The sequence below is a fragment of the Perissodus microlepis genome, chromosome 6 (assembly GCF_051167445.1).
Source record: "Perissodus microlepis isolate ML-2025 ecotype Zambia chromosome 6, ASM5116744v1, whole genome shotgun sequence".
NCBI classification, from domain to species: Eukaryota; Metazoa; Chordata; class Actinopteri; order Cichliformes; family Cichlidae; genus Perissodus; species Perissodus microlepis.
The window spans coordinates 25,952,945-25,979,944 of NC_140466.1; the positions used below are offsets into that span (position 1 = coordinate 25,952,945).

Genomic DNA, 27,000 nt, shown 5'->3' on the forward strand with positions numbered 1-27,000 from the left:
AGATACACCTGCTACAGCCAAGCGGGATCATGTTACCCCAACACCATATATTCATTTAAGTTATTTAATACATGAACATATGTTCTGCATGCCCTTTTAGTTCACATACCTTTGAACAGGAAGGAGTGTGTTTAAAATGTAAATCTGAGTTACGTTTTCAGTTGAATCCAGACCATCTTTGCTCTTTAGACCTTCAGCAATCTTAATGCGCAGCCAGTATATAGATTCATAAGGCTCTTAATGTATTTAGAAGGTCAACTGATGAGCATGACCCGAAGTCTCACCTCGTTCGCACAAGATCACAAGATGGGAGTGTCGAGTAAGAGGAGAGGGTGAAGATTCTCATTTGGGCGACTTGAGCCTACGGCACCTGGAAACACAATCTGTGCACACAGGACATGCCGGGACATGCAGAGTGCGGAATATTTTTCAAGTTTAGAATTTTACAGAGCTGCTTGAACTTTCATACATCTATATATATTATAGATTTTTAAGTTTGCAAACTTTAGCAACATGACCCAACCACACACGTGCTGATCTTCCACTGTTGACACACATGTATCCTGAAGCAGTCAAAATGCACATCAGAACTGCACATTTTCTATGCGAACTACAGGAACAAACCATGCTGTCATGTAATATCTAATCAAGCACATTAACTCTGGTTCTCCAACGCGGTAAAATAATTCTAAGCTTTAAATGAACGAACATCACAGATTGCAAATATATATTCTCCTGTAGTTCGTAAATAGTCCAAATTAGCAGATTTATATTTCAAGTGAAATATTTGTCTTCATGGAGTCTTTAAAACCAACCTGAATTATTTTAAGAATGAATGACTCAGTAAATAGACACGGACGGGCTGCTGGTCACTTTAAATAAGAGAATAAATTCAAATATAGCTCAAGCAGCAATGAGGGGGCCGAGTAGTGCATCAGCACAAAGTCACCATGGTAACTTGATGTGATCAACTTCAAAAAGCGTGGGTGTGAAGACTGACACGGAAGGAAACATTTTTGCTCGTAGGTGCACCTGCAGCTCTCGAATCTTTGGAGACTAACTCAGAAAGGGGTGAAGCAGTGAGGCAGTTGATGAGAGATAGTATCACTTTGTGTTTGCCGGCTCTACAGCAGAGAGATGGAGAAATGAACACCTAAAAAGAATCTGGTAGATTTGGTCTTTATATCCTAACTTTGGTGACTATTAGGGTAACGTGTAAATTAGCTGTAGTACCCATAGAGATCAAAAGTTCAAGTCAAGATCCAATGCCTTTTGTCTACTGACTACTCAACTGCTATCCATCCTCTTTCTCAGCTCCTCATCATATTTAAAGGTTTACAGCTTACCCACATGGCTCAAAATTGTGCTCATGTTTACAACTAATGCCAATCACCAGTTAACTTAGTATGCATGCCGCCTTTCCGTGCGCAATCTCTACACAAAAAGACCAGGGATTGAAAACATGGACCTCCTTCCTGTATGGAAACAGTGGATCACACCAGACGCATAAATTCTGTCTGAATTTTTAATATGGTTTCTATTCACCTAATCTTAATGCAGTTGTACATAGCAGCTGTGCAATTTCTTAGGCATTTATTTTTCTTCTTTGCTAAACTATGCTCCATTTTACAGCTGCATATAAACGTAACCTAATATAAATACAGTGCCATCATAGCTCAAACCGCGCTGCAATACTGACTACATAAATGATAAGTACCATTTTTTTCAGCTTTCTGAAATTGTTACTCTGCCTCCTCAGATGTGGTCCTAACTCTGCACCTCTGACATCCTGAATTATGCTCTAGAACAGCTGCGACACAGCTTCAGCTCCTGGATCAAACCATGAAACCACCTGCTGCTAACTTCTCATGCTGCTAACTCTCCAGAATCTCAGTCTTCCTATTGTAGTTTAGTTCATCATCGCTTTATGTTTGAGTATCATCACAACTGATGGGAGCAGGAGACAGATGGGCTGGGGCTGCGACTGTAGTGACGCTGCATCAGTCTACTGCCGTAAACAAAGCCAAGTATAAAAGTGAAGCTCTAGATTTACTCATCGATCTACGTCCCTATCCTCACCTATGGTCCCGACTTCTTTTGTCAGTGTCTAAAAGAACGAGGTCGATACAAGTGGAGGAGGAAATGAGCTTTCTCTAAAGCAGGGGTGGGGAAGTCCAGGCCTCAAGGACCAGTGTCCTGCATGTTTTAGATATCACCCTGGGTCAACACACCTGAATGATTAGTTCATAGGAGCTAGGAGCTTCAAGGAGCTTATTTAGCCATTTAAATCAGCTGTGTTGGATCAAAGACGCATCTAAAACCTGCAGGACACCGGCCCTTGAGGCCTGTAGTTCCCCCACCCCTGCTCTAAAGGGTTGCTTGCCTTCTCCCTCAAGAGACAGGGTGAGGAGCTCAGCCATCCAGGCATAGAGTAGTACTGCTGCTACTGCACAATGAAAGAAAGCAAGAATAGCTCCTGGGTAAGGTGTTTAGGGCATATCCCACCGCAGACCCAGGATATGCTGGAGAGATTACATCTCTGGGAATGCCTCTGTGTTCCCCTGGATAAGCTGGAGGAGGTATGAGGTCTGGGCATCCTTGCTTAGCCTGTTGCCTGCCCCTGCGACCCATGCCCAGGAAAGCAAAAGAAATTTTCTGCAGAATCGCAACACGGGCAATGAGCATTTACATTACACAACAAGTTCACATCTGAAAAATTCACAATTTCGTGTAGCTTTTTCACAATGTGCTCAGTGCGAAACAAAGGTGAATGGACTGGTAGGAATAGTCTTAAAGCACCGGAACCAGTTCTATCCCTGTATCACAGTCGCTCTGCTTTCAAACCTAAGCTAATGTGGTTATTTTTACAACCCAGCTCCTTTCTTTGTGTTCTGCATTTACATCTTTGTTCCTCCTACCCACCTTTGTTATTTTACCACATATATCATGACGTGTTTCTATTTTACTCCTCTGATCACATCAGTTTTTTAATATTGTATCCACAGAGTTCTGAAATTAAGTTTTCAAGGTTTTTTTGAGGGTGGGGGGTTGCTCCTCGGGTATCAAATAAAACTAAATTCAGCTCAGTAACAATACATGTGTGACTGTGATGAATGACTTACACAAGCTTCTTCTTCTGAGCTTCACCTTCTCACTTGAACTAATGATAAATGTCAAAGCAGTCCTCCTGCACCACCTCCTAATTCCAAGCATACAGCATCCACAGCTGAAATAAATGTGTTCATCAACATCAAAGCCAGCTGGCCCACTACACTGACTGAGACCCTGAAAAACATATCTGACAGCTGTGTCAGATGGTGAGAGGCACAGGGGGAGCAAATTCAGGCTAATGGCTATATTTAAGATAATATAAGCAAGGACAATATCAGCATCAAAGCCTCTCACACTAAACCGACTCTCTGGTATGACACACGGGAAACAATGCCACATGCTCTTCAACACCTATACTAAAACTTCTTGAAAGTATTGCTCAAAGAGATTTTTAGAGAGCAAAACAGCAAAGACTGCAGAGCTATTGAAAAATCCATAACTTCAGTCACTGCTGAGATGAGAGTTTTCCTCTTAAGTCCTCCACATTGCTCCAAGAGTATATTAAAAAAGGAAGGAATAATCTGACAAAATAGTATCAAACGTTGGACAGCCAATGGAAATTATAGGTCAAAGTTAAAACAAACATAAGGGAGATTTGTGGTAGAAGTTTAATTTCCGGGGTGGGGGGATATGTATTTTCATGACCCAGTGATATTAAAGTTAAATTAGATAATGCCTAAAATAAGTGGCCGATGAAGTCTCAGGATGTCTGCCAAAACGGGACTAAGAACTAGACAAATATTGGATTAAGATGCTCAGACACGGTTAAACAATGACATTTGGATGGAGACCTAAACACTAAGCCTTCGGTACTAAAAGTTGTCAGCCACAGATTTACTACTTTGCTCGTTCCATCCAAATTGCTAAACAAAAATATGATTGTCACGCTGAGCCTCTCGAAAACTTCCCAACCAGCTCGATTTCTGGCTTTTAAATATAGGTGCTGTGAAGGCCACACTGAAACACTCATCACTGAAACAAGACACCAGCATTACTGTTGAAGCACTGGTGCATCAGAGCCTTTTGAATTAGTTTTAGAACATCAAGCGCTGCCTCGCTTCCAGCTACAATCATTACACATCATGTCAGACATCAATCAGTGAGGCATGAAGGTGCTTTTACCAGCTCCTAAAACAGCGCCTGGATATTGCACATATGAATGAAATACTGTCTCCGGGAGCAGGCTGTGGGCGTGTGTAGTACGCGGTTATTATTTTACTGCAAAAGCCAGTACAAAATGTTCCTGGAGTAGAGCTAAAGCGGAGAAAGAAAATGGTGCTTTCTTTTAATATTTATGCTCAGGATTAACCTGTCATGACAAAATTAGTATGCATGTGTGACACAGGGGAGAAAAAAAAAAATACCATAAAAAGTCTCAGTAAAGTGCAAGTATCAAACTGCATCAAGCAAAGACTAGTATACTAGTAAATACGCATCTCCATTATGAGTATTTTATCTAAGTCACAACAGAAAGAATCAGCGACTTTGCTCTTTTTAAACAGTTCTTCTCCACATATTTCAGGAGAGTCTTCACATCAGTTTCCTCAAGTCGCAACAAGCTTCACAAGCATTAGCAGCCACCTTTACATTGATTGTAATCATGCAGTTCAAGGCAGGACTTGTCACTCAAACTTGCAAGCACGGAGTAGCCGGAAACTAAATTCGTTATGAGCTGTTGTGACGAGCATGTCGCCACATGATCTCACTCAAGTGTTCAGTTGATTTGAACACTGAAGATTCACATTACTTCCAAATATATGGTGAGCTCTGCCACCCTCAAAGAAACAACTTCCAATAGGGTGACAATGTTTGAGAGGCACAAAGCCGTATTCTTTGCAGTAACCTTTAATTTTCACCTGAAGGTACTGACGTGTCAGGATTTTCATAAAAGTTCAGCAATTGATATGAGTGAGCAGTCACTATAAGGAAAACTCTTAGCACTCTATCATTACTCCAGCCAGCACTGAGTGGCAAGGAGGGTCCACTCTACTGTCGGGGATGGCAAAGTTTATGTCATGGGCCACATACAGCTCCCTGTGACCTTATGTGGGCTGGGCCGGTGAAACTTCCTTATGTTTGTGTGTTTACCTTATGTTTGACACCCCTGGTCTATGCTATAGCAAAAGGTGGGGCTATCTGGTATACTTATGAGTACGGGGAAAACGTGCCTTCAAGTCTTCCAGACACATCAGACCATGAACAGATTTAAACCCAAATCCCAGCTGTATTCTCTTCTGAATTGACTCATAGACACTTTACTGAATTCCCTAAGTCTTGAGCCAAAACTGCCATTAACAAATGCAATTTCAGCACTTACTTAATACAATGCTTTTATACTTTTCATCTCAGCCATTCATGTTCATCTTTATAATTTTTCAACAATGTTTACTTGTCCTTCCAAATATATAATGCAGTTCCAGTATCCAATTATTTCCAAGCAGATGGTTCAGCTCCTGCAATAACAAGCGTTTTCCACAAGAGGGTGCTACCATCTTAAATATGGACCACGTAGGTGCAAGTGCAACGCATTCAACAGTTTCACACGGAGATGTATAAATGATATAAACAATAAGTTTTTCTGGAGTTGCAGCAAAATCCTTAATGGTGATGCTCACAGCACCGAAAAATATCCTGCACACACTTAAACAGTTTACACTGGAACTACTTTCGTCACTGGAAAGTAGTTCCAGTGTAAACTGTTCAATACAAATAGCTTTGCTTACCTTTTTGTTGGAAGAGCTTAGGCGTGTACATCCCGAGTCCTCGTTATTATTGGGGGCAGACACACTGTTCCTGAGAGAGAGAGAGCCTTCCTCCTCTTCCTCCTCCCTCCCGCTCTCCGCTGAATGTTCAAAGTCATCACTGTCTTGGTCCATCTCTTCCTCATCCTCATCCTCCTCTTCCTCCTCCTCACCCTCTTCCCGCTCCTCCTCTTCCCTCCCCTGCTCCTCCCCTCCCTCTGTCCTCTCCTCTGCCTCCTCCTCCTCTTGGTGGGTGCTGCTATTGTTGTTCTCCTCCTCTTCCTCTTCCTCCTCTTCAGCAGCAAGCGGCTGCCCTCGCAGTCGTCGCTGCTCTGCCCCCCACATCCATCGGGCTCCTTTCTCACCTCCGTTCACGCCGTTTGGCAGGCCCTCTTCGTCTTCCTCCCCTTCCCCGTCCTCCCGAGGGCCGTCGCTGGCTCCGGACTCGCTCGGCGCCCATGGTTGTTCTCGCTCGCCATCAACCTGCGACGCCTCGGGCTGTGAAGAGCCAGAAAAACAAAATACAATATCAGTGAGGAATGATCTCGTGAGAAACTCAATCTGTTGCATGTGATCTTGCACAGAGACTCTTGCCTGGTCACCAAACTGTGAATCTAACGCAAACTTCGATGTTTAGGTTACATAACTTAAGTCTTCTTACGCAAGTTCATATTTCCACAGACATTTTCTCTGTAATCAACTTTCAAATCACAAATTTCTTAAATGTCAGTTTGCCTCACCCTCTGCGGCAGCTGCTCTTCCTCCTCAACCACCCGGTTCATGTGTTCATCCTCATCGCCCTCCTCTGCCGCCTGCTGGGGTGCCCGAGCCGTGGAGGAGGCGTTACCTCGCACTGCCGGGCCCCCAGGCCCCCGACTCCGCCCGCCGCTGCTGCTGCTGCCCCCCGACAGCAGTTCCTGGTTCATTTCCAAAAGCCAGCTTGCTACCTCCTGGACCTTCGCTAGGCTGTCTGAGGAGGAGAAAGGTTTGACATTCTGCAAAGACAGACACAAAAATATATGTGAGCATTAACCCAGATGATAAACTGATAAACATTCAGTGATTGTTTTCTACTGTCTTCAGACAGTCAGGCAAAATGCTCATCAGGAGTGAACATGTCTGTGTTATACATGTTCCTTTGTTTTCTCTGAATTAAAATAACTGTTATTAGACATTCGCTCGTTGAGATGCACTGATGCTGCTCAGCAGCAGACAAGGAAAAATGTGGGAGTGATTGTACTTGGCTTCAGATCACACAGCAGTGGATGCTCAAATGCAGATGGATGGGCAGAACAGCCTTGAGTGCTACTAGTGTTCTTACTTCCAACAAAGCCAATGTGAACAAGAAAAGAAAATCCAATCCACTGAGCACAAAAGCCACACCGCATTAATGTTCCTGAAGTCTTTAAAAAACGCTCTTCAGTCTACAGAAAAGACAGTTGTGTGTTCCTACACAGAATTTACTGGTATGTGTCAAAATAAACAAATTGCATTGCTTGCTTTTGAAATATCTGAAAATATATATGGAACTGAAGGACAGTCAGAGTTTTGTCACCACCTCACTCTTCGACTGACACAGGCAGCAATACACAAAGCTGAGCGCAGATCAATACTAAAATGTGCAAAATATACATCACCGTACAATAGTTGTATTCATTTAAGTGCAGTGTGTTTATTCTTATTTGTAAATAAAATTAAAGACAGGCTGTTTGAAATTTGAAAATATAGGACACCATCAATACAAGGAAAAGTTTATCCAAGAACTGCACAGCTTTCTCAGACTGAGCTGGGTTCAAAGCAACATGAGTAAGAAATCACTGAACAAATAAAGCAGTATGTGTAAATTCATAAAGCTCAGCAGCTGTTACAGGTACAGGAAAAGACATATTACCAGTAACAAACTCCTCAATTCACTGTTTACAAAATCTCGCTTTGAAAAGCCTTACTGAGTCACTGAACTATTATCTATGAATACTGGTGTGTCGGTGATGACGAGGAACGTTGGATGAGGTCAGCTTTTACAGACTGTGTTCAAAAAGAACAACATACAAAACAGCAAAAAGAAAAAAAATGCAACTTTAAGCTTGACAGGAACATATCAAGAAGTCTGAAGACCATCAGCACCACTTTCTTTGAGCAAATGAAATAAAAATGCATTTGTTTGGATCGTACAGGGTAAACCTGGCCAGAACTACTATAGCGCTTGATGCCTAGAAGTGGGACAAACCATCAGCATTACAATATGTCATAATGCTTTCTGCTATGATGGGACTATTGACAGGCTGGCTCCGTGCATTGATAATTTTATTAAAACATGCAAGGACTTAATGCATTTCCCTGCTAGTGTGACCAACCAGAGTCACTACCTCATGATACTTCTTGATTGATCCCATCAAATGAAAGATGATAAAGTGACTAAAGTTATTAAAGATGACGTAGGGAAGAAATGCACAGTGGGGAAACAGACTAATAAATTGGACGTTCATGTTAAAACTGAACAATTATAGGATACTGACAAACTGACAGCACCATGAAATGATCACATTCATCCTATCTGTATTTTTATACCTTTTTACAGCCATCATCATCTTATCACAGTGTTTCAACTTTTTCTGTTGTGTCTACACTTTTACTGATCATCCTTCTATGTAATTTCTTCTATTGAGGGCTTGAGGTTCATCTTTGTTTATCTTAGACAACCATTCACCCTCACATTCAAACCCATGTCCAATTTAAAAAAAACAAAAACAAACAAACAAATAATCTAACCCCACTAACTGCATGTCTTTAGACTGTGGGAGTACCTGATCTGAAACCACCCACGTGCACACAGAGAGAAGGCATATATGCCGTACAGAAAGGTCCCAGGCAGATAGATAGTGGATTCACACCCACTGCACTGCCCTTTTTACTTGATTAACCATTTCAAAAAATAAAAATGGAAAAAAGTCAGTTCAACAACATCACCAAACCTGGTTGTTCATTTATTTTTTTATAGAAAATATTATTTAAGTTAGTTTCACTTTGTATTTGGTTATCCTTACCAAATACAAAAGTGGCTACTTGCCCTGCCAGTGGGGGCTGCTGTGCAGTTTATCTAATACTGCTGAACCATCACAGGCATCGCATCCAATTGTTTACATCTGGTAATGACTGTGAGAAAGAGTAGAAGTGCAATGTGCATGTTGTGGTAAAAGTGGTGTATGCTACCAGCCAAGGCTTCCCCTTTAAAATGACGTCCTTCTGGGACCTTGTTCTCTCCCCCTGTTGCAAGAGTCTGAGAACCATGAAGCTGCTGTGAAGCACATGCCAGTGACCCTGATCGAATTCCAGGAAGATGTGTAGACAGGTCCAAGATGACAGGACAGTTTAAATTTAAGACAAGATCTGCTTTTTGGCGATATTATACTGACAAAGTCATTAAATAAAAGTTCTGCTATGTGAGTCATTTAAAGGATGACTGATTAAAACAGTTAAAGCAATCACACATGGCCCTGTGGTAGCCAGTCCTGAAGCTATCCCACCTCTTACCCAGTGACAGCGGTGATAGTCTTCAAATCCTGAACTGGATAAGAGGTTAGGAGGATGTGTAGATAGATAATATACAATTAGGACAACAATTACTGGAAACAATGACTGTGCATTGTGAATGAATAACTTGGTAAAGTTGGTAAATGAACAATGAAGAACAGAAAAGCAACTGCAAAATAAGGCTCTTGAGATAAACCATTAGTCACTCCGAGCTTTCAAAATTAAACAAAAACAAGATGCAGTAATGGGTGAAATGAGCTTTTAGCGCTTAAACCGAGGTGACAAACTTTCTGAATGGGCCACCAAATGAACAACCACAGCAGAGCCAAATTAAAATTAGATTGTGGATCATGATTACACTCCAAAAGATTAACAACCTTTTGACCAGGTTCACCCTACCTCATTTCAAAACTTTCAAAACTTGAAAACAATGACTGCCTCTTTATTTTGATAAGAACTCAGAGCACTTACATTCAAGTATTTAAGGTAAACTAACCCAACAAACAAATTTTACTGTGACCAAGTGTGTGGTAAGAAAGGATTATACAAGTAAAGGTAAGTGGGACGTGCGACTTGTGGATTTGCCTCATCCAAGTGGTAGTAGGTTGAGTATGTAGCATGCAAATCAGCCCCCATCTTTAGACCTTAGTATCAGTGACTTCAGTGACACGTGCAGCTCTGAGACAAACTGCAAGTTTATTCTTGCAAACATACAAACTGTGCATGCATTAAAAGGTGGGCGTGAACAAGAAAGCAAAAACAAAGGCAAGTACAAGGTACTCGCAAGTGTATCATGAAGCAGTTAAAATATCATAGCTAAACCAAGCTACTTTCCTGGTAAAAAGCACCATATATGTTAATTTATATTCCACTGGTTGTGCTGCTACCAATACAGTAGAGTTACAGATACAATGCACAACCACAGAGGGAAAACAGGTCAGTTACAAGCTGTGCAGCAGTTTGCTGTCTGACATATGAGGTCCTCTGTTCCCTACTGACACTACACAGTCTAAAGGGAAGTTTTTATTTTGTTAAATGGCACATAAGCTTTGTTAATGTAGCTTAAACCGTCCTTCCATATGCCCATGAGGCCTCTAGCTAATCTTAAGTGTGACAAATTAAGAATCAGCGAAGCATACTGCACTTCCAAATCTTCTCAATGCGCAAAACGAGTGATGAGAAGTATTTTGGGGACGCTCACATGCTTTATCTGCTTCAGTTCATACCAACTGCTTTGACCTTGAGGAAAAAGTCACTGGTCCCTTTGTAAGGCTCGTCTTCCTCTTTGCTGCATAGTCCCAACGCTGTGGTGGGAAGCATTAGACCTATCTCAGATTGCACAGCCCACCCCACACACACACACACCCCATGGGACTGCCAGTTCATTTCTGTGAGCTCAGAAGAGGAAGGCTATGAATAGCTGAAGTTGTTCCTGCCTTTTACCGGAATGGCCAAGATTCAGCAATTAGTGTAACTTGAAATTGGTTATGGAGGTGACAAAGGCTGACAGGAAGACGAGGGAGGGAAATAAAGATGAGATGTGGTAAATATATGTTTTGTTTTGTTTTTAACCCTGAAGTTTCAGTTCTTGTTCAAAAGCTTAAATATAGGTAGAAGACATGATCAGACCTGCAGCTTGTACAGTTAAAGTGGGTGAAGTGGTGTTTCAATGTAGGTAACAAAGCAGAGAAAGCAGTAACACTTGTAGTGAGCAAAGACTTGCCAAATGGCCTTTCGTATTCACACACAAGTTTCATTCATCAGTTGCTATTCTTAGTCCCGCAAAAGCTGTGAAGTGGACAAAAATAGCTCTGGAAAACTAGTGAGGGCAGGTGTGAATTTGTGGCTCCTGATAGAAAGCCTCTGAGAGCAAACGCACAGAATTGTATCAAGTAGGGCTGGGCCATATCATACCGTTCACGGTAATACCGGTATAATGAAACGGATGAACCAGAATTTGTTTGTAAAAATGCTGCAACTTCAGTGGTGTGGAACTGGTTTAGCTTTCGTCCGTCAGATACACAACAAAGCACTATTTTTGGTAGCGCATGCTAGCGGGCCGTCGTTATTACCGTGTTTTTTGGAAAATACGGCACACTTAAAATCAATCCTTTGATTTTTCTGAAAATCGACAGTGCCCCTTATAATCCCATGTGCCTTATGTATGAATTCTGGTTGTGTTTACTGACCTCGAAACGATTTTATGTGGTACACGCCGCTCGAACATCTGTCAAATGTTTGAGTACGACTTTGCTAAGCTACGAACCCACACCGCTTGATGGATTGTCGGAGCATTGCGGCTATCGTAGGCAGGAGCCTCGCGGAGTGATACGTACTGTTCTTCAACATAATATTACCTATTGTTTTTAAGTTTTGTGGATATTATACATGGTTATGCTGAGGATATGTTGGCCAATTTCCACTAGAAATGCCTTTTGGTTAAACTGTCAGCAAGGAATTTGCATTTTCGCTGTTAATTTTTTATATAACTTTAATGCACATAAAAAACAGCTGCTTGTTTAAGTGAAAATGATGTTGGTTTTTTTGCACTAATAAAGTTGTGGAGTTGTAAAGTATTTTGTCTAGTGTCAATTATATCATCAGTTATATCGTTATCGCAAATTTTCAAATGTATATCGTGATAAATATTTTTGGTCATATCACCCTGCTCTAGTATCAAGATTGTTATGAGATTATGATCACAAAAAAACACACTTGGTTTAGAGACAGATGAACAGCTTTGTTCATGATTTAAAAGCCACCTAACAAGCCCCAAACTTTCCTAGAATGAAACATCATTTGGTGCATCAGTCTTATGTCTCAGACCAGAGAGATAATTAAAGATAATCTTAGGAGTCCCTCTTTCACACAACTCCTTTGAGCTTTAGCCGCAATGATGCAGTTCTATGAGATGCTATGGACCATTATAGCATCATTTAGTTCACAGTTTGTCCTCCAGATTTCAAACTTCACTAATCTGACACAGCAGCTAGTTTCTTCAACAACAAAAAAGAGGGGGGGGGGGGGGGGGGAAGCAAAGATAAGCACACCACTGGCAGATGAACATTTTCCCTCCCTCTCTTAATCTGTTAAGACCCAAAAGACAGGTAAGAAGTCAGTATTGTCTGCTGGTGTTATTTTGCTACGACTGGAAGTGAACTGTCTGATTACACATAATATGTAGGAAAACAACAACGTTATCTGATGCCCTCAAGTGGAAGAATATCCTGTCTGTATTTACTGCTATTGCCATCTATAGTGTGGTGTGCCACTTAAGACCGCATCTATTTAATTGGGCCCTAAAGCACGTTACTTTAGAGACTGATATTCTTGCATCATTTCCTATTTCAGCCTTACAGATATAAATTACTGTAAATCGTGATGCATTTAAGAAACTTACAGAAGAAAGTTTTAAGGGCCATTTCCTGAGCTAAGATAAATGCTCCGACTGAGACTTTGTAGTCTGACAGACCTTTTGGCCTCATTTTATTTATCTTGTTCCATATTCATGTGAGACTGAGAAACAGTATCGCATTAAAACTTAAAAACAAGCAAAGAAACAAATAGGTTTCAGTGTGGTTATTAAAGGTCCACAAGTATACAGTGAGATATTAAAAAGGAAGTCAAATAAAATAAAACAATTCCATGTAGACTTATGAAATAGGCGCTTTACTATTGCCAACCGTGTGTTTCTATTTGTTGTATGACATTATAGGTAATCTCAAGAGTGATGAAATGTACTGACTAATAAGTTTTAGATGTTTTATACATCTTGTTTATGTCCAATTATACATTTGTTTGAAAAGATGATTATTCCATTTCATGTACACATTTCATAATTTCTCTCTGACTGCGGTGCAAATAAAGTAAATTACTAAATTTAATTTCAATCCTACTTTTATGGAAAATGATTCCTCCATTTGTTATAAGGCTTACAATGTGTGCTCAGCAGTTTGCAGTTCCTTTAAAGGAAAATGTTTATTTAATCACCTGCTGAATTTATAACTTTGGTCACTTTCAAAGAAATTGTCTAATTTTTATGATAGTTTCATTTTAATGGAGATAGAATAGAAACAGAAATTTTTAATAAAAATCCAGAAATGAAAAAAAGTTACAATTTGATTTGCATTTCATTGAGTAAATTAAATATTTGATCTCCAAGCAAATCATGACTCAGTACTTGGAGAAACCCTTGTTGGCAATCACAGCAGTAAGATGTTTCTTGTAGTTGGTCACCAGGTTTGCACACCTCGCAGGATGTATTCTGGTCCACTCCTCTTTCCAGAAACTCAATATTTCAGGTTTCTTGGCTGCCACTTAACTCAAAGCTTCACCTCCATCCACAAATTTTCTACAGGACTGAGGTCAGGAGACTGGCAAGACCACTCCATGGCCTTAATGTGCTTCTTTAGACACACCTTTGTTGACTTTCTGGTATGTTTTGGGTCATTGTCATGCTGGAGATCTGTCCACCGACTAATCTCCAGTGAGTCGGTGCAGTAAAATCACCATGTACCCTTAGCAGACAAACAGCCCTGAAGCAAAATGGTTCTACCTCTGTGCTTAACTGTGGGGATGGTGTGTTTTCCTTCCTCCAAACACAGGTGGTCAAGTTACAAGTAGGACTAGGCAATATGACCCAAAATTCATATCTCGATATTCTTTAGCTGGATGGCGATATACTATATACATCTCGATATTTCTTTAAAGCCATAAAGTAAGAACAAAAAGAGTTCTTAGTCAAAGCTGTGTCCCAAATCTCACATAGGCACTTTTATTAACATACAGCGTAGATATACCAGAAAAAAAACTTACTCGGAAATAAATTATCAGCATTTATTAAATAATAATGCTCCATAAATAAAATAAAAATGTTTTTGTGCATAACAAAAAGCTCACAATTGTGCAGTCAAAATGTAAACTAAAAGACGCTGAGCATAATAACAAAGAGAGATTTCACAGCTGCTCTGTTCCCAAGTTCTACTGCGTGACTGGCAGCCTTGAGTTTGAAATCCTCTTTGTAACCATGTCTCTTAACAGGTGCCATTTGTGGTCCTTATACACACACAGTACAGTAATATTACGCTGAAGCAGAGTACGTATTACTCCGCGAGGCTCCTCGGTAGCCGTAATGCTCCAACAATCCTTTAAGCGGTGCAGCTCCTTAGCTTACCAAAGTCGTACCAAAACATTTTTTGAAAGCGCTGAGCGCTGTGTACCACATAAAATCGGTTCGTGGTCAGTAAGCACAACCAGAATTCATACATAAGGCACACTGTCGATTTTTGAGAAAATGAAAGGATTTTAGGCGTCAACGCGTTAGCGCGGTTAGCTTGTTAACGCGCTGACGCCATCCAGCCCTACGCACGGGGTGATCCACGGTAACTCGTTAACAGAGATTTGCCCCGTTAATGCAGTTATGGCGTTAACGTCACGGTGACAGCACTAAAATAGTAATCTCCAATTGTTTTCTTTTTACCGACCAGCTCCTCTTTGATAGCTGCCGTGTCCATCTTGTCGTTGCCTAAGGTGAAGTGATGGGGGAGGGGGAGTTGTGTTCAGTGAAGGAGAGAGGCGAGGCAGAGAAACGCAGCGTAGAGACAAAAGTGGACGAAAGAGAGGCAAACTTGCGGCTCCACAAGTATAGTTATAACGTAACGTAGACTATATTGATATAAAGGGTATTGTCACATCTCATATAAAAATATATCAATATATTTAAAAACTCGATATATCGCCCAGTCCTAGTTACAAGACTTCACTCCATTACATAGGCATAATCCCAATGGTGTTCTTGGTGACTGCGGGCCCAACTGCCTTCAGATCATTAACAATCCTGTGCAGCTTTGGGCCAATCCACCACCACTCTCATAATCATCCTCATCCCATGAGGTAAGATCTTGCTTGGAACTTCAGACCAAAGGTGATTGATGATCATTTTATATTTTTCCTAGTACCAAATAATCGAACCAGCAGTTGTCACCTTCTCACCAAGCTTCTTGCTGATGGTCTTGTAACACATTAAAGCCTTGTGCAGGTCTACAATCTTGCCCCTGACATCCTTTGACAGCCCTTTTTGTCTCACCCATGGTGGTGGAGACGTTGGAATAGAAGAAACTGATTGTGGACAGGTGTGTTTCATACACATAAATTGATTGTAATTTGTGTGCCACATGAGCATGGACATCCCTGGTCTCAATCTGTGGAAGCCCAAATTGTGTTTAGGCTGTAGTGAATGTCGCTCAATAACATGCAAATCATTCAAATTAAAACTATTTAATTTTTTTTGTGTGTTTTAATGGGATTTGATCTGTATAGACATCCAGGCAGTCACTGAGTACAGCTACTGGTTGGGGAGGGGTTAGGGATTTTTGTTCTGTATGCTGTTCCAAGTTGAACAGCATACAGATGAAGCTTCAGCTGTGGTACACAGACATTACTTGAGTCTCAGTGCACAAACTCAACATTTAGACTCAACAGCAAAGGCATGCCATCTTCTCTTGGATGGATTTGGACCATTCTCTAGCTCCTGTGACGGGGTGGACAGGTATGCATTAACTTTGTCAGTGTAGCCAGCCAACACTCCTGCCCCGCCACACAGCCTGCATCTAAACTCGTTTCCTCCGGCTATAGAAATAAACCAAGAACACACTGAAACCTTGTGTTTGAGCTACACTATAACAGCCGAGTGTTGTGTGTTAAAACAGCTACAGCATTCAAATGACTGCCAAATCAAACTAAAAAGCCCAAAGCAGACTGAGCTGCAGTCCAGTCACAGTTCTAATATGTGGGCGCCAGAAGTGGGAAATTTGAAATTGGCTGTAAATGTATTTTCTCAATAATTTCTAGGGTAGTCCCAGGCCAATATGCAATGTAAGTTCAATAAATGCATGTTAATTGTTCATCACTACTCATTAGGCCTGAATGCCCTTTGGGCAGTCTTTATTTAAAAAAAAAAAAAAAAAAAAAAAAAAAAAAAAAAGGAAAAGAAAAGGTGTAGGTCTTAAATCATCTTGTCCAGTGTTAGAGAAAAATACATTAAATTTCAAAAATACAGTTCATGGTCTTTAAAACTAAAGAAATATTATGAGTTGATATATCCTTAGCAGATATTTAAACTACAAATAGCAGGGTAAGCCTCAAAATGCTACTTAAGCTGTAGAAAAGTCTATTTTGTTCCGCAGTCTTTACAAATGTAATGAGTTGAATTTTCAATAAGAATGACATAATTTATGATAACTTGCACAGAGTATATCTGTGTTTGATAAAGGTTTTGAAAACTAAAAAACAGTGAATTATTTCCAGTTTTGATAAAGTGAAAAATATGTCCTAAGATGGGGGGGGGGAAATCATTTCAACGCCAGTGGATTTATCTACGAGACAAACCATGTTGGGAATAAGGAAACAAAATTAGAAGACTGAGCTCAACTTCAAATTGGAGCAATAAATCACACTGAACTGACTTGAACAGTTAGAGTGTCAGGGAAATATTGGTTGTTCAGACAACATCGCAGATACAGCTGAAGATCTAGCAAAATGTGACACTGCATAGTGACTTTGCCCAAATTAAACTGCATTAACAGAAGGAGATTAGCAAAGATGGACCAGACCAATATTATAAAAGCTGAAGGACACATTCTGCCTCAAGACTGCAACATGTAACACAAAACCTTGTGAGCCTTAAAACGACTGACGTTTCCAATTATTAATCCTTTGAGATACGAAACGCAATATTTGGGATGGTTTCTTGTAATCCTATAAATACACAGCGTTTGTTGAAACATCTTTCCCTTCAGTTCGATGCAGAAGCAATTAATCAATGTCTCTATTTTGAGCTGGTGCCCTGTGATGTCTCTGAGGAAAAAGTGAAACTCAAGTCCTTGAGCTGCTAGATAGGAGGGATATCATCTCCTCACATTCATTTCCACAGCAAAATGTTTCATTTTATGTCAATGCCTTCCTCTGGAAAACAATGACTTCTGTTCAACATAAGGGATATTAAGGCTTTGTCTATAAGCACTGCACGTACTCTAAAACCATCATTCATTACCTCTCTTTCATTTGAATTGTTGCCATGCAACAGCTCAATAATACCACAACATTTTCCTTTGTGGATTTTTTTTTCTTAAATCATTACTCATGAGAGCATAAATCTCCAAGAGAATCAATCTCCTCTGCTTGTGAGAATGGCCAACTGCCAGGAAGACTCTGGAAGGGGCTAAAAATCCCATTCAGTGCCAGCCTACTACTAAAACAGTCATGTGCACAACAAGCAGGGAAGCAGAGGGAACCCTAGAAGCTACAGCCATGCGACAGAAACCTGCATTAAAGTAAAGTCAAACACTCATTCACACACAGCCGAATGTGAAAGGGCACTCAGACGTGTGCACAGTCTTGTTTGGCTTTTATTTGTTCCATTAGAAAAAGCTTTTTCTCCAACAGGGAGGGGGGGTAGCAGCAATCACTGTAAACCACATGCAGACTGAAGGCATCCATTTAAATGACTGTGCACCCTGCTAGCAAGTCTACTGTTGTCAAGGCAGCGAGACATCCATTAAATCACCTGGTTCCATTAGAGAATCAATTACCGTGCCGCTCTCCTTGGTTGCACAGTTCTTATACCTGAAAAATCATTTCAGACAACCAAAGCAGATACACAAGGACACTACGCTTCACCACCCTCATATGCTGCCACGACCTATATGGTTCTTGAATTGCTCACAAAGAGCACAATTCCAGTGTCTCCGGACACATGACGTGGCTGTGTCAATGGAAGCTGGCACACTATTACCTTTGGTCGAGGTGGGCAGGCAGTGGCCAGTCGCTGCAGCTGTTCTGAAGTGTGGCTGCAGGAGAGGAGATCTGAGCAGCAAGCTGTGCGGCCCAGTCTCTTCATCAGAGAGGAGATGATGCTGCAGCCACAGCCACACATCGACTTGCTCATTAGTAGCCTGGCTGTTCTGGGGTGTGGAGAAAAGAGACTAGCTGTGAGCCGCAGCCACTTCCTGGTCCTTTCTGAATCCCCTCAGTTGTCCTCAAAGCTGATGCCTTTGCTGTACTGTTTTCCACATGGTGCTAATCCACAGGTACTCCCGCCAGAGATAAGGCTGGTTTTAGTAAAAATACAGATGCTGCGGCTCACCTTAATCCACAGTGAAGGTACTTGAGTTGGGAAGTACAGTTTGTCGATCCATTTCCCTTGTGATTGCTTCCCACTTACTCCACTCCCTCTGCTGTACTTCTATCTCTGAACAACACGCCTCCTGCTCTAGTCTCCCTCCCCTTTTTCTTTTTTTTTTTTGGCCAAAACTCACTTCCATCCACAGAACACCTTCTTTTGGCTGCAAATAATACACCGGACGCAGTGTCTGACACTACTCCCCTCTGTCTCTCACAATTTCCATCCGTTTCTTTCCATTCCCTTCACTGCCTTCGACTGCTGTGCAATGAGGATGCCATCCCCGACAAGGCTGTTGCCACTACTGTGCACCCCACCACCACCTCCTCCTCCAGCGGTAAGCCACTCAGACTGAGCTCCTCCAACTTGCCGATTAAAATGTTTTTCCTCATATGACATTCGAGCTCCGAGTTGCTCCATTAATTGAGGAAGCAGTGGACTGAATATTATAAGAAATCCAAGCCACTCAGCAAGCACCAGGAGGACTGATAAGCAGGATACAGTCAGGATGCGGTGGGGGAGGGGTCCAGCGTTTAGGAGACAATAACAGTGGAGGCAGGATTATTATGGTGAGAAACTGTCACTGTGGTCAGCACGCTACTGATGATCACTGTAACAATCAAGGAAATAAAGAGCTGAAAATCTTCAGTGTGACAGTTACTTTAACTGATGAAGAAAAACTAAAGAGGAACTCTGCAATCTGTTGTTATTTTGCTCCACTGCAGTAATTTACAGTTATTAAGCTTGTAATGGAGCAACTAATAGAGCACAATTTTACATGGCACATGCCACCTGCACATGTGCTAGTTTAAACACCTGCAGCATATTCAATATACATCCTTTTTAATTCCCTTGTGTCTCATGTCCCAGCTTTGTTGAACCCACACATTCCCCGCTCACCTCATCACAGATGCTCAACCTGTGGAATCTGTGCTCAGGGACAACCTGCACATTATTCAGCACTCAAGCTAATAGTTATCAGAGCTCATAAAGCCTGAGCTCCTTGAAAGTGGGAAAAACAACGAATGGGAGGGGCGGGATGAACAGCAAGACAAAGACAGATGCACAATAAAATGAGACTGGGCCCCTTTTGAAGGACCAACAATAGCTTTCTATTAATGGCACACACAGTGTTATACAACTAGAAATCACCAACATCAAAGACAGTGAAAGAGGGAGAAATTCGTCAAGCCAAGAATATGCTAATAATGACCACCAAGAGTAGTTATGCTTAATTAAGCGCCAACATATGTCAACACAGGCTGCTGCAGCCCATAGCTGTCCAAGCTTCACATCAGCTAATTAGAGGAACTGAACAGGACCTCTCAAACGTTTATATATTGGTGGGGATTTTTGAATCTGAATATTTTATGAATCCCAGGAGTAAACAGCTTTGCTACATAAGATAGGAAGTTTCAAAATTTAAAAAAAGAAAAAAAAAAAAAAAGAAAGACAGACAGACAGAAAAACATTTTTTTAAGTTGTCAAACATGTTAGGGATGGACCAGACCATGCCCTTGGCATGTGACTCAGCACATGAAGTACTTCCCGATATTCAAAGCTTTCCAACACCACCACCACCACCACAGAATCAAGCTCTACACCCACCATGTTACAGGTGATCCTGATCAGTTTGTAAAGCAGGTTTCTCTTTGCTACTCTCAGTCTACTGCCCCATAACACTACACCGTAGAGCAGGGGTGTCGAACTCCAGGCCTCGAAGGCCGGTGTCCTGCAGGTTTTAGATCTCACCCTGGGTCAACACACCTGAGTCAAATGATCAGTTCATTACCAGGCTTCTGGAGAACTTCAAGATATGTTGAAGAGGTAATTTAGTCAGTTAAATCAGCTGTGTTGGATCAAGGACACATCTAAACCCTGCAGGACACCGGCCCTCGAGGCCTGGAGTTCAACACCTGTGCCATAGAGGATGGCACTGATGCCCAGCACAGACTCAGAACAGATATTAAAGGGCCTCAGCCATGTCCGAAAACAGAGCTGTGACCCTTGTTGTCGGAGGGCTTCTGTGTTTTTAGCTTAGTAAAAGCAAAAAGAGACAGCTATTGTTCATATTTACCAGCAGATCTCAGCTCTGTCTCATAACCAACACCTAACATTTGGTACAATCACTAGCAGGAAACTGTAATGAAAGAAAGTGAAAAAATATGTAGCCATAAAAATTACATTTCATATTCAGTAACGACAAATAATATGCAAAGGCTGCACTCTTGGAAGAAATGAGAATGGGTTTTATGAGTTTCATATTAAAACCCAGCAGGAAGAAAATACAAATTCATGACACTCCATCTCCCCAGCTAACCTCAGTCATAACCAATGACTACTAATGCTTTTGTTGAGTTTTGGTGTCATTTCAATTTTAAGCCGATGTAAATGTGCTTGTGTGGTCAATATCCTCAAGTGGAAGTTTCCTTCTCTCAAATCATCATCATCATCGTTAACACAACAACTAGCAAAAGCTGTAACCAAAAGATTGCTCCATTTTTGGTGCCTCGGTCAAAGCAGTCACACATGTATTACATCACCATAAGCATGCTGTGGACCATTCCTGTATTCATTCCCCTACCTGCCTTCTTGTGGTTGATTAGTGAAATCAAAACAAGTATGGCAGCATCAGCAGACTCTCGTTTGTTATATAAAACGCACACAGCTACGCACTGAACAGACTTGACTTCAATATTTAGGAGGTGACGCTTTGCCTTCGTGTCCAATGTCAACTCTCAGTTTGTGCACTGAGCAGTTTTATTTTCCGTGTAAGCAGAACAATTCTGTCCTTCACTTTGTATTGCATTTCAACACACCTTGAAGTAGTACAAACTAGACTTCACCACAGAGCCCTTTAATTAGCGATGTACAGATCCACTCTACAAATGACTGTTAGTCTCATTTCGTGGGAATACTGCAAAAATGTAAAAACTGTTCCATCTGTTTATTCAATGAGGTGCATCACATTTGATGTACAGCTGTGACCAAGTACGAGCTGTGCCTAACATAAAAAGTTGCTGCAAAGAGAAATGATGAAGCACTTAAAGCTGTTATCAGTGCTCACTAGCACATCTCTGGGCTGTTGATGGGAATGATACTACATAAGACAGCTCACTGTGATTCAATGGCGCAGCTTTCCTCAATCACCGGGTTGCCATCTATCCAAAAACAAACGGCCCATCAGGGGAGAAATGAAACACTCCAAACACAAAAGGCTTTATCTGCAATCATCAGAGACAATCTGTACAGAAAGGTATAACACCATCAGCCCGGAACAAGGAAGCAGGCAAGCGTGCCGACACGTAATGCAGTCACCAACACTGAGGCAGTGTCTGGCAAAATGTAAGCCAAATACATGTGTTTATACTTTTGTTCTCTTCTTGCCCAGGAGTGACAGACAGGGCAGGGTGAAAGGGTGCTCTGTTCATTATTTATGAATATTGCTTTTCACTGTGTCAGCTCACTGCCTCAGTATTGATCTATAAAAGGAGGGTGGCTGCACCACAGCCCAGAATCCCAGACGAAGAAATAACGACAAAGCTTACACACTGCAGCTTTATAGAGCATCTAAATGGCACGTCGGCAGCTCACGGAGCTTTGCATATAACATAGGAAAAATATAACCATGACATGCATGCTAAGAATAAGTGAATACAGTAATTACCAAACAAAGTCTATACTGTACAGAGTTCCATCACGTCCTGCATTGGTGAATCTCCATTCATTTATCTCAATCCAAACCAATCTGCACTCTTAAAAAGTCCCATACAATGAAGTGGTATGAGTTTTTTTATACTTTGAGGTAGGGCTATGCGATATGACCAAAAGCTAATATCCCGATATAAGACATCTATCGTCCCGATAACGATATAAATCACGAAAATTTAACACTTTCTGTAAATTCTGTGAATCTCGGGCAGCTCGACTTGCGTGAAGTGTTTCCAGCTGGGCGTCGAGTACCTGGTAGAGCTGGGCGATATAAGATTTTTTCATATCACGATATGTTTTTGTTTTTTTTTTCCATTTCAGGCGATAACGATATATATCACGATATAAGCCAAATAACTATATTTGTAAGATTTAAATGTGCTGTTGCTCACAAGTAAAATGTGAAATAATCAGCAGCCTGTTTTGATTTAAATATTTATTTCCCATAATAAGTTCAACAGGGTAGATGTACTTAAGGAAAATGAGACTTTCTCAGATAAATAAAGGCAAATATTGCAAACTACACAATAGGCAGCCGCTAAAGCGTTTAAGTTTCAAAATAGAACAAACGAAACAGACTACTAAATTGTCAATTCCACTTAGAAACAAAATATTAATTCTAAAAATAAATCTTAGTTTGTTTTACAGAAGAACAGACAAAATTGACTAACTTTTGTCAATATCAAATAAACTGAGAACTTAAAGGAAATTCTCAATCTCTCCTTGTTGTATAGCTTAGCTTTTCAAACAGTTTTAACAGTTACTTTAGTCTGACAAAAGCCGAATGACGAATTAGCGCCTCCAGTCAGAGATTGAGCATGCACCGGTTTATTGTATTTCCAGACTTGCTTTCGGCACAATTTACCGTGCGCGCTACTCTGTTTTTTGTCAGACTTGAAATAGCCGAAATACCTTCACACTACGGAACTTCTATGGCTCTTCCGTTCGACAATCTCTCCGGCATTGGAACCATCATCCGTTTTCTCTTCGGTAACCTTTGGTCACGCTCTCGGCACACTCATTTCCTCTCAGTTGATTTTTCTCTAGTCGGCACACTCATTTCCTCCATTACCTGGGCGGCACGGCGGCTGGCTGCTTGCCAAAAAAATACACATGTGCGGCTTGGCACTTGTGCTGTACGTAACAAGTCACGTGACGTGACGCTGCGGCTGTGATTGGTTTGGCTCTGCGCTACTTAATTTGGATTGGCTGTTCTTCTTTTTCTTTTTTTTTAAGAGGACAAGAGAGATGAGGCCTATCGCAATAGTTTAACTTTTCTATCGAGAAAAAGTTATTTCGCAATACATATCGTTATCCTTCTATCGCCCAGCTCTAGTACCTGGAGTCGAATGTTTTAACCGATGCATGAAACTATACATTTTTAGACATAAAAATGTTGTGAGTATTTGTTACACGGCGTGCTGCGGGTGAAGCTTGTTCTAACGTTTGAATCTAAGATTTATTTTTTAGCACCTGACGGCTCTTTTTTGCTTCTCATCCGTAAACTCTCTGCATACTCTTTCACGTGATTCAGTTTATTTTGAAGTCTCAACGGGATCTTGAGCTTTATTGTGAAAGGTTTACGTGGAAAATAAACAAGCGGACACGCGATGGTTTTAACGTTGTTGTTGCTAACGGCAATGCCTAAAAACAGGCACTTGTCCGTCCGTAGTGTGGTTATATTAAATATAAGAGAAAGAGAGAACTTTAATTAATATAGCCACTACAGTGACCATCAAAACGATGAAAAAAAAATATTGCCGTAAACAGTTTATTTTGTGACACCACGAAACAAACGATAGCGTAAAATGAAACAATAGATGTTTTTATATTGTCATGCGATATATATCGTTATATCGAACAGCCCCACTTTGAGGTGGTTAGGTTATGGTGTAGACTAAGGAGTAGGGTTTCAGGGGGGGTAGCTAAAGTAACTACACATTGCATCAACAGAGCTCGCAATTACTGTGGTCTGATCATCTCATAATTCACATTTGTCAAATACAACAACTGTGCTGAGAATTTGGCATTTGAAAGTAAAGTGAGAGCTCAGAGAGAAAGATAGCTGCTCCCACTGGCCGCTTCTCGCTGTAACTCACCGACCTCTACCTGAGAGTAACGAGTCTGAATTAAAACTCCAAACTCTGAAAGAGTCAATTAGAAGTGTTGCATAAAACCAAGCGCAGTCTGACCGTTAAATGTAAACACTCTAATGTGGTGTAGACGTTAATGAAGAAACCTAAAGGGCAAAACAAAGACTCCAAAATAACGAAAAACTGAACATTACTCAAGCATTCATGTAACATTATTCATAATACTCAGTGACCAGTCTGAATGATTTAAGTGTACACACACACGCCCTTTAAAAGATCAAATTTGTTGACTAATTATTTCAGTGGTTAATCAAGTGGCAAATATGTGATAATTAACATGCTGCCATTAATCTCTTCAAACCAATTAGTAAAACATTGAAGTGGGCTTGCAAATGATGTCCTTAATTATCCTGCAGTATCCAAATGTTGGCACGCTGAGAAAAAAAATTACACTAATGAAGTCAATCTGTACAATGTAGAACTGACGCTCATGCTGAGTTTAGACAGCCACACATCTATGTGTGTGTCTCTATAGGTAATGTGATAATACCATACAACAAGCATATCTGACTAAGGATGCAGGCAGTCCTTTTTCCTCTGAGTAGGCTGCACTCTAGTGGGCAAAGCCGAAAATATCCAACAGCTGCTGATAAAAAGGCTGATTTAGGATCATTTCTCACTACTTGAGGCTGTGCAAACGCAAACACACAAACCCACACCCCATTAATAACATTCATTCACTCTAGGACAAAGAAAACAGACACAGAAAAGTTACAACTTCCTGTCTCCAACACAGGGTAATAGGACTTCCTGTTTTGAACAAGGAGTCAAAAGCATGAATAACTGATCAAGAGTTAACCACGCCCTTCAACAGTTAACAGACCCTTACATCAACACCTACTGGCGTTACACGTTTCTACACAACTTTACAAGACAAAACAGCACACCAGCAGCTGATTTCTTCATGAACAAACAGGTTTGAGGTATAAGCTTAATCGGTTACTTAAGTTTTATAAATACTTTTATTACAGTTTTCCCATGTCTTGATGGAAATGAATAAATCATTTAAAACTAACAATCCCCATACATAACCATACAGAACTCATTTAAACAACTGGCAAGATAATCACCTCTAACTAAAATCATCTCCAAATTACAAGAAAAGATGAGACGTTAGTCATGTTACAAGATGTTAGCTAAATGGATCAACATACGTCTAATTCAACATAGACTGCATGGACAAATGTATCAGGACACCTTTAGGGTGTTCATTTTTTTTAAACTGGTTTCATGAAAACAAACATCATCATCATCATCATCACGTAAGAAAAGTAGCATATAGCTCTTATTTTATTCTCAAGATTTTGTTGCAGACGAGAGATTAAACTTTGCCTAAAACACCAATGTTAGTTTTAGTCAAATATCGGGTGTGAAAATAAACAGTGAGTCTGGCCTCATAAAATAGTGACCTATATTACTGTAACACCAAGTTTATCATATTTGATTCACGACTTTGAGGTTTTGAGACCAATGATCATTTTGGGACAATGATAAATTGCCCCCAAATGCTGGATTTAGCAACACTGATTCAAATTCAAATTAATCTGTCAGAAGGTTCAATAAACACTTCCGCTTCAAAAACTCTAATATGTTAAACTCTGTAAAGGCTGAACCATGAGAGTGAGTCCCGTTAAATAACTTTCCTTCTTTAATGTGAAAAATGAGAGCATTTATTTAAAGATCCAATTGAATCCTTTCTGCTACACTTTCACTCGTGTTTTATTGGACCTGTGTGACTATCCACAGATACGCACAAAGCCAATTACCAGCAGTGGGTCCCGATTTAAAATGTCACAGCCATTTAAACTTTCTGCATTTCTGAAATGTGCATTAGCAGCAATTTTTACTATCCCTGGCCATCCCTCATCATCATTGTGAGAATGCTCTTCTCTGAAGTAGGCAAAAGGCTGTTCTGAATTATTTACAGAGAATGAGTGGGTGAGAGGTGTGGGACTGGTTAGGGAGAGACACACAGGATAGTGAAATCTCAGTCCTTCAGTCTGCTTAGGAAGCAGTTTTGCATTTAAATTTAAAGAACCTTTTCAGAAAATGACAGCAGTGTACCTCCTACAGATATTCAGCCGCATACGGTCAGCTTTTGACGGGAGGCTATTCTTTAATATGCTCAACATAAAAGGCAAAAACTCCTAGCAGGCAAACGCACAGCTCAGTGACTGTTCTACCATCAGAAATAACGATACATCTTTCTTCTGTAGAAATATTTGTCATTTCAGAGTCAAGTTCCTCCTTGATAACAATTCCTTCATTCATGAAACGAGGAAGAGTGTCACATTATTGCACCCATGCACTGATATTTATACAATAAGCCATCTCGTTACCATCACTCAGGCAATCACCACATTAAATATACATATGCTTGTTTTATTGTTTTTGCAAAGGTCACCATAGCAAGCATTCACGTCTGGAACAAAAAGCACCAAGTGGCAATACAGACGACAAAGTTAAACTTGAAAGAAAATCCAATCCCAGACCATCAACCTGAATTATTCAAACTCCCTATCAAATGTCCCTTATCCGGTCCATGAGAGCAGAGCAACAGTTTTAGGAGGAAAGA

The 27,000-nt window shown here is 40.7% G+C and overlaps 1 protein-coding gene across 3 annotated transcripts in view; it reads right to left on the reverse strand.

Moving 5' to 3' along the window:
* Positions 1 to 27,000, reverse strand: part of fbxw7 (F-box and WD repeat domain containing 7) — a 129,329-nt gene that overhangs the window by 77,691 nt on the left and 24,638 nt on the right. For 2 of the 3 annotated variants that reach the window (XM_084931681.1, XM_084931680.1), the window contains 2 exons: positions 6,593 to 6,847; positions 5,835 to 6,350 (listed from right to left, as the gene is read on the reverse strand). In XM_084931681.1, coding sequence (XP_084787807.1) covers positions 5,835 to 6,350; positions 6,593 to 6,778 — 702 coding nt within the window. In that variant the 5' untranslated portion in view covers positions 6,779 to 6,847. Of the gene's footprint in view, positions 1 to 5,834; positions 6,351 to 6,592; positions 6,848 to 18,174; positions 19,028 to 27,000 lie in introns of those variants that run through there. The other variant, XM_084931679.1, reaches the window with a different exon arrangement.